The 7,500-nt window shown below is 41.7% G+C and overlaps 1 protein-coding gene across 1 annotated transcript in view; it reads right to left on the minus strand.

The window, feature by feature from the left end:
* Window positions 1-3,865: 3,865 nt before the first annotated feature.
* The window catches only part of LOC138026356 (uncharacterized), a 3,780-nt gene continuing 145 nt past the window's right edge, over window positions 3,866-7,500 (minus strand). Inside the window, exons 1-2 of the mRNA XM_068873677.1 lie at window positions 7,496-7,500; window positions 3,866-5,644 (exon numbers count right to left, since the gene is read on the minus strand). The exon at window positions 7,496-7,500 is cut by the window's right edge and continues 145 nt beyond it. Of these exons, the coding sequence (XP_068729778.1) occupies window positions 4,298-5,620 (1,323 nt within the window). The 5' untranslated portion in view covers window positions 5,621-5,644; window positions 7,496-7,500 and the 3' untranslated portion in view covers window positions 3,866-4,297. The remainder of the gene's footprint in view (window positions 5,645-7,495) is intronic.

Raw genomic sequence — 7,500 nt, forward strand, 5'->3', positions numbered from 1 at the left:
CCAACACTTGTGCCGTGATTTGTGCTGATAGAAACGAAAGACTAATATATTCGAAAGATTAGCAAGTAGCCGAAAGCTTCGAATCGTCAAGAAAGTCAATTGATTTCACTCATGAAAGATCAGGTACGCTTCAGGTGTAGGAGACGCACTAGACCGGGATTAAAAGATACACCTTAGTGAAACTTAAGCTTACCATTTAGCGATGCAATGACTCTCGTCGATGAATACACATGAATTTTAAAATTTTTTGTTCCATTCGACGAAAAATGTGTTGATAGTCGTTGAGAATCGCCTCGGGACTTCCAGACACCCGTTTATACTTAAGATTTTAAATGTGTTGTCTCCTAAATAGCGACCGGCTAGAGACCAAATCTTTCGTGAGTGAAATCAGTGGAAGAATTACGAAGACGATAGCATTGCCACCCGCTCCAAGTAAACGACCAAAAGCGTACGGGACTAGTTCAAAGGTCAGACTTTTCCCAGCTCCGGTTGGAGAAGACACAAACAGATCTATGCAAGACACATATTCTTCAATTATTTTCCTCTGATGGTCGCGTAATTTGGAATATCCGGTGGCCTTAGTAGCATGTTTGAAAATCACGCTTCACTGCGTGTGGCAAATTTTGATTGACAACTCTATCCCCTGGGGTCCACGAGGACTACTCTGATTGGCCTAGCTCAGCGACCCGTTTTTGGGTCGCTAAATTGGCGCCAATCAAGTATGAAAAGTCCTTCGTTCGGCGCGAATCTAGACGAAAGGACTTTTCGAAAGTCTATCTTATAGGTTGGGAACCGTGTTAGTAGACTAATTTTGCTCTTATTTAGAGAAGTCGTTCTTTTTTTCTCCAAAGACAAAAAAATTGATTTTTCGTGATTGGTGCCATCGTTTTTTTTTCCCCACCTAATTATAATTCTTGTCACGTGATAGTTTGTAAAACTCTACTTTCAGAAACATTTCTGAATGTTGAAGCTTTCGCCGATAATTCTTCAAAATTAACTGCATGCCTCCTTTAGTACAAGACTAGAAGAAATTAGTATCACCCAACTAGTGGAGTAATGCAAATCCTGCATTTGATTGGTTACGCTACTAGAGGACTTTTAGTAATCGTCCTCGAGTAGCAATCGAACGTGACACTTTCTTTCCTTTTATTTCCAAATAAATATTTCTTCAACTTGCATTAGCTAACTTTATTAAATTGCCTTTTCTGTCCAACTGGTTGGGTGATACTAAAACAATTAGACCCTTCGCCCTCAAGGGCCACGGGTAGAGTTCACTTTTTAGCCTTAAGCCAGCTCTTCCCTCCTCATAATCCGATGTTTTAGGAAGAGCTATTTGCTTTCCAGGGAACGAGAGCGCAATACTTAGCAGCTAAAGCGTTGAAAAAACAGTCCTGGAGATTCCACACCAAGTACATGATGTGTTTTCAAAGACACGAAGAACCCAAGGCAATTACCGACGAATACGAACAAGTGAGTATATGGCGTTTTATGTATTGAAATTTCCACGACGGCTTGAAAAATGGAGAGTTGGGACTCCTCTCCCACGCTCCCCCCCCCCCCCTCTCTCTCTCTCTCTCTCTCTCCCTTGAGTTAGTCTCTCTTGCTCTTCTCTTCACCCTCCATCCATGAATGCAGCACTGTTCAACGAGTGACTAATGTCCATAATATTCTGTCAGGGAACCTACATCTACTTTGACTACGAAAAATGGGGTCAACGGAAAAAGGAAGGCTTCACGTTTGAGTATAGATTCTTGGAAGACAAAGAATTGGCTTAGAGGAACATTAGGAACGGTCAGTAACCAGGCATGGTATAAATGGCGGAACACAAACCTCACTGGCATCACGAAAAAAGGAACCAAGAATCACGCGTGGCACGTGAGCCTCGAGCGCTGGCTCGTGAAGATAGCAGACATTGAGGGTGTGACATGCTTAACTCGTGCAGATCTTTTACCGACTGTGTCCATGTTAGGTTAGTTTGAAGGGATTATCGGATCAAATATTGAGAGCTCCGTACGACCTCGTCTGTTTTATGAACACTGGCTTGTTTATAATTGTAAATATGAATGCTAGCTCTAACAATTCCGTTCATTAAAAATTGAAGCATATACGTCTGTTTGATTAATGGGCAATACCAAGCTGCAGACCACGGGGCAGACTGAAGCTGAAGCCAGTTTCAAACGGCGTGCTGCTGCGGTGCCGTACGCCTGTGAATTCCGCACGGCAGTTGCGCGATCTCAGAGCGACGGTTATTGTAAACGTAATAAAGACGTGCGGTTCCAAAAAAGTTGAATTTATGGAGTTGAGGTCTGTTTATTTCCAAAGTATATTATTTTGAAACAATTAGTTCCACTGCCTTTTAGTTAGGCAGAAGGCAAGACGTGTCATTGCTAACGGCCGTGTTCAGATAGCCCAACTTCACGGTTTCACTCGAACTCGAACTAAGTTCGGCACGGCAGAGCACCCCGTTCTCAATTGGACTCAAGAGGCCTCAATGGCCTTCGCCTTTTCCGTTTCGTTAATCGACAGTCTGAGCTGATAGGAGTTCAGAGAAGCAAAACATGGATTATTAGGAAGAAGGTTCCTTTTACTGTCCTAATTCCAACGCTGTTTGTGTCCAGAAGTTTGCCACTGCATAGGGCTTCAAACAAAGGAAACATTCAGTGCTTGCTTACCTTTCGAGGCTTGTAAGAGGCAAGACAAAACTTTCATACCTTGGAAACTTTAACTTCCATACACAAGTATATTCAAACTTGAAAAGTACGTAAACGTTAACCATCGCCAAAACTGTATGTCAAACATTTTCTCCTTTATCGAACAGTACTTGCTTAAGTTGTGTTATAAAGATAAATTAGGCTGGAATTTCCTGACTCGAGGACATAATTGGGGGACTGTTCTCTTTGATGATGGGTAGTTCGAGACTGCACTGTGTATCCTGAAAAAAACTTATCATTTATAATTGACTAAAAGTACTTTCAGAAACATTACTCAATTATGATTGGTCGAGAGTAGTACAATGGTTCCAACTTATCCGTGGAACTAGCCGATGGCAAAGGCAGGTGAGCGCAGCCAGGGCCGTAGCTAGGCTTTTAGTAACGGGGGGACATTATCGCGAGTGCAGAAGGCAGGTGCCTTATAGGTTGGTCTGGAGGATGTCCTCCCCCAGAAAATGTTCAAATTTTGAGACTCCGAAACGCTATTTGCAGCACTTGTCATGAGATGTATCCGAAAAATCGACTTCGAATAAGTGTGAAAAGGCAGGTGTTTTCGGTTCTTGCGCGTACTTATTTCTGAGATCCTGTTAATTTGAAACACATCGTATGTTCAAGCACCAGTACTCTAAACATTTCACAATATTGCATGGTGTTTGGCTGGACAATCCATGGAATCAGTTTCATATTTCTGCCAAAATTGCTTTTCAATCGTAATTCTATTGCACTAATTCTGACTGGATTTGCCAAACCTACCTGAAAATATTCCACAATTGCATATCACTCAAAGTGTTGATAGCATTGAAATTGAAATCAGTTCGATTTACAATATGAAATGTGATTCTACCGTAACCAAGACGATTAAACTATACGAGCTATGAGTACACGTTTGGTCTCCAGAAGGTGTACTGGTATCGTTGTTTATCTTTCAATTTTCTTCACCCATTATTAAAAAAAATTGATTCGTTTTTCACCTCGTGGCTTTCTTCAAAACACTTACGAATCCGGTTGTGTTTAAAGTGCATTTTCACTGTCCCACGTTAGAGGGGTGGAGCTCTCTTCGAAAATTTTGAATCCCCTAAATAAAACCAATCTTTCCGTGGTATAGGGTTTATTGAATCCCCGCTCCCCCAGCCAAAAAAAAAAGCACTATAAAATTAAAAAATGCTCAAGCGACTTTAATTACAATCAAATATTACCATTGAACGTTGCCATTAAGAATTCATGACTAACTGATCCAAAGCAACAACACAGTAAGCTCGCTTGCTTTTTTTCTTCACATGTAACCCTAAGACAGTAGTACTTGATGCTCAGCCTATTGATGTTTCTATCCAGTTCTAAAATCCCTAATTGATACTACGATTTTAAGTCCAAAAATAAACCACGTGAACCCCTTCCGTCACGTGGGACTAGTCTAAGCACTCTTCGACCCTCCTGAGTAATTATATGAATAAAAAAATAATAGGGTTAAACCTGCATATTGTTGTGTGCACTATTTGGGTGGTTAGTATTAAACGTACACCTACTATAAATCAATGACACCAGTTTGTTCAAAAAGGTGATCAGCATAAACATGATCTGACTTCACGTTAGAATAACAGTTTGTCCATCATCATGATCAGTATAGCAATGACTGCAAACACGCCAAGGTAATCACCGTGAGAAATTCGAGTGACACCATTCCACGGAGGCTCATTTGAAACTGCAAGTGTCCGGGTTTTGACACATGATTTATCAGAGCACACAGCCAATGACCTGATCCAAATAATGTATCCATTAACCTGCAGTCGAAGAGTACCCTTTTTTACGGCTGAAGCAAAGTCGTTAATAGTTTGTTCGAAGTTAACTGATTTGACGGGCGCAGTGACGATACCCAGGGCTTTTATGTCTGCCATGGCTATGATGATGTCCACATTACCAAGACTAACCCAATTGCTAGTGTAGGCGAGCCAGTCCATCACATCTGTGTTCCACTTCAAGGCACTTGCAATGGCCGTACCAACTCCATCAGCGAACCGACTTAAAGTATCATCATTTGAAAGGGAATCTGGAGAACGCCTCTTGCGTCGCATGAGATTTTCCACGTTTAGCTTCAAAAGTTTGATCACATACTTTAAGTTTCGTGCGAAACAACCCTCTTGGCTGCTGGGCGAAGTACATTGGGTTCCTATGTTCCACAATCCTTTTAAAGACTCCCAAGCTGTATCTAGCTTGAGGAACGATCCCTTGATTGCCCAGAATATCTTGAAGTGTTCCCGACAAAAGATGTCACAAATCGACTTCGCACCTTCACCTGGATTCAAGTAGCATTGAGTGTAAGAGGCAAGAGTTTTCTCTCTTATTTCCTTACAATTTTGATCTTTAGAGTCCTCCAGCAATGGTACCATAGCAACCTGCTGACATTTACGGACAGCTTTCATCCACTTTTGTGCTTCTGGACTTAAACTGGATTTTCGTTCTTCGAACACTCTGCAAAACCTCTCGGCATATCTTATGACGTAAGCATTGCCTGAAGGTTTGCAAAAAGTTCTCTTTTCAAAGCAGTTACGATACCAGTAACAGGAATCTCCAGTAGGGCTGTAGCACTCTTGAGGTGGGATGATACTGGGAGGGGCCTGCGGGTATATACTACAGGCGCAATCATCTGACACGGAGCCAGAACTTTGGCGATGCAGCTCCGACATACATTTATACCAGCAATAGTGTCGAGTGCGGTCTACACAGATGTGATAGCGGTCACTTTTTTCTAGGATATGCTCTAATTTCAGGCAGGTTGCCCACTGATACTCTCCCTGGTAACCTTTGAATTTTAAGCATTTGATGACACCTGTCGGGCCTTTATCTTTGTCACACACCTCCCTGGCCCATCCACACGGAACCACAAGAAGCAACAGCAAAGTCAAAATCTGCATCTCACGCCGAGATGGACCTGTAGACTGTCAATGAAAAATAGCTAAGATGAGGGTCTCGTCCGCAATACGGTTTTCGCTATGATGCCAAATGGCACTACACGCAAGAGTCAATGTGGTCACCCTTCCAATTAGTGAGAGTTAACTAATGCATGTCGAGTCAGTGATATTTTATTTACTTCTCGAGTCGTCTGCTGCCCCTTTGCCTTCCCCCATCAGTGAAATCACAGGTTAGCGAAAACGTGTATTACCAGTCTGTTTTAAGATCGTTGACCACTGCACAAAAAAATTCAATTAATCTTGTATTAGGCTGTCACAATATGGTGCCCCCTATTCTAAAGGACGTGTAGATAAGCACGAACACCAATGCCTCTGCAATGAAAATGTCTCGCTTTGCTTAATTTAAAAGGGCATTAATTGAAACACAAATTCTTACGTTTTGAAGCCGTATCTCCATTTTTTTAATTGATTAATGTTCCAAATATTCTGAGGAGTCATTGATGATTCCATGAATTTCTAGACAGCTTAGTGTAAATATTATCTAGATTAAAAAAAACTAAACAAAAAACAAACAAATCCGATCAATCTCCTGTCGAAATCCATCTTCTTTGGAGACGATGCATGTCGTTCATTGTGTTTACTTCCTCGTTGTCACGATCCTCCAAGAGCGACTGAACAAGATTTCATCCCATTTAGCAAACATGTGAGACGAGAGAGAGTGATAAACTGTCTCGAAAGAAGGCAAACTACTTTCATGCATTATGTCTGCGTGGCTTTTAACAGAGATGACTACTTAAGAGCGGTCCAATTTTCCCGCACACAACTTGTTTGAGACAAGTGCAGCCGGGATTCGAATTGTCTCACGTAGTTTAAACTTGCAACTTGCGAGCGATTTCCTTAATTTTGAAGCATGTTTTTAACCCTACGACAATCGAGGCCTTAGACAATGTTCAATAATCAATACTGAAGCTGCATATGATTTTTGCATGACGCATCAGGAGCGGGAGATACAGTGTCCCCAGCTGTAGTTACAAAACAAACTAAAATTCCATAACTCTCCAATCCTGGCGGCAGAAGCCTGAGAATCGAATTGGCCAAAATATTAGAGGCTTTCACGTTCTCTATTCTGTTTGGGCTGCCGGCTTTTTTTCTGTGTCGAGTTTATACTTCAGATAGATGCAGTTCCGTAAGGTTGTGCTATCCGCTTCCAAACAAAGGTCAGACGAGGCTCACATGAATGGGCCTCCTTAGCAACGACTATTTGCTGTCAGCCATGTTTTTCTCGATCGACTCATTTGTCCCAGTGTGGACATACACGAGTGAGATTTTTGTCAAAAATCACTCGAGGTCTTTTAGTCTCTGTGGGTTCAAGTTCTTTTCCCACCGGAGTGTAAGGCGAAATTCCGGGATTTTTGCTGGTCTTATCAGGGTTTAATCAAAGCACCAGTTACGTATGCTGCCTTCATTCAAAGCAGTTACGGTGTCTATTCTTAATGACGAGTTCTTTAGCAAGAATATAGTGTTCTATATTCTTAATGGACCGAACATTCAAATGAGCAACTTTTGGATTACGTTGCCTTGTTTCTTAATTTCACTTGTGGAATCTTTCGTTTCTTCGTTTGGCTTCAGTCCTCATGCGTGAATACCACAACGGCGAGAAGTAAGAACGCTAAACACGCTGTACAAGCCATATGGCCGACAGTTCTGGTCTTTGTGGTTGTACAAGGAGCATGAAAGGGTTTGGAGAACTGACTTAATTTTACTGAGAAATGAAAATTAGCTCATTATAAACGAAAGAGACTAAAGCGTTCACAGACATGTAATTGCAAGGCCGTGCATTTAGCATTTACTCTTCGTATATACAGATTCCGTACTCACCAAAG

Source organism: Montipora capricornis, chromosome 12 (assembly GCF_036669925.1).
Source record: "Montipora capricornis isolate CH-2021 chromosome 12, ASM3666992v2, whole genome shotgun sequence".
NCBI lineage: Eukaryota > Metazoa > Cnidaria > Anthozoa > Scleractinia > Acroporidae > Montipora > Montipora capricornis.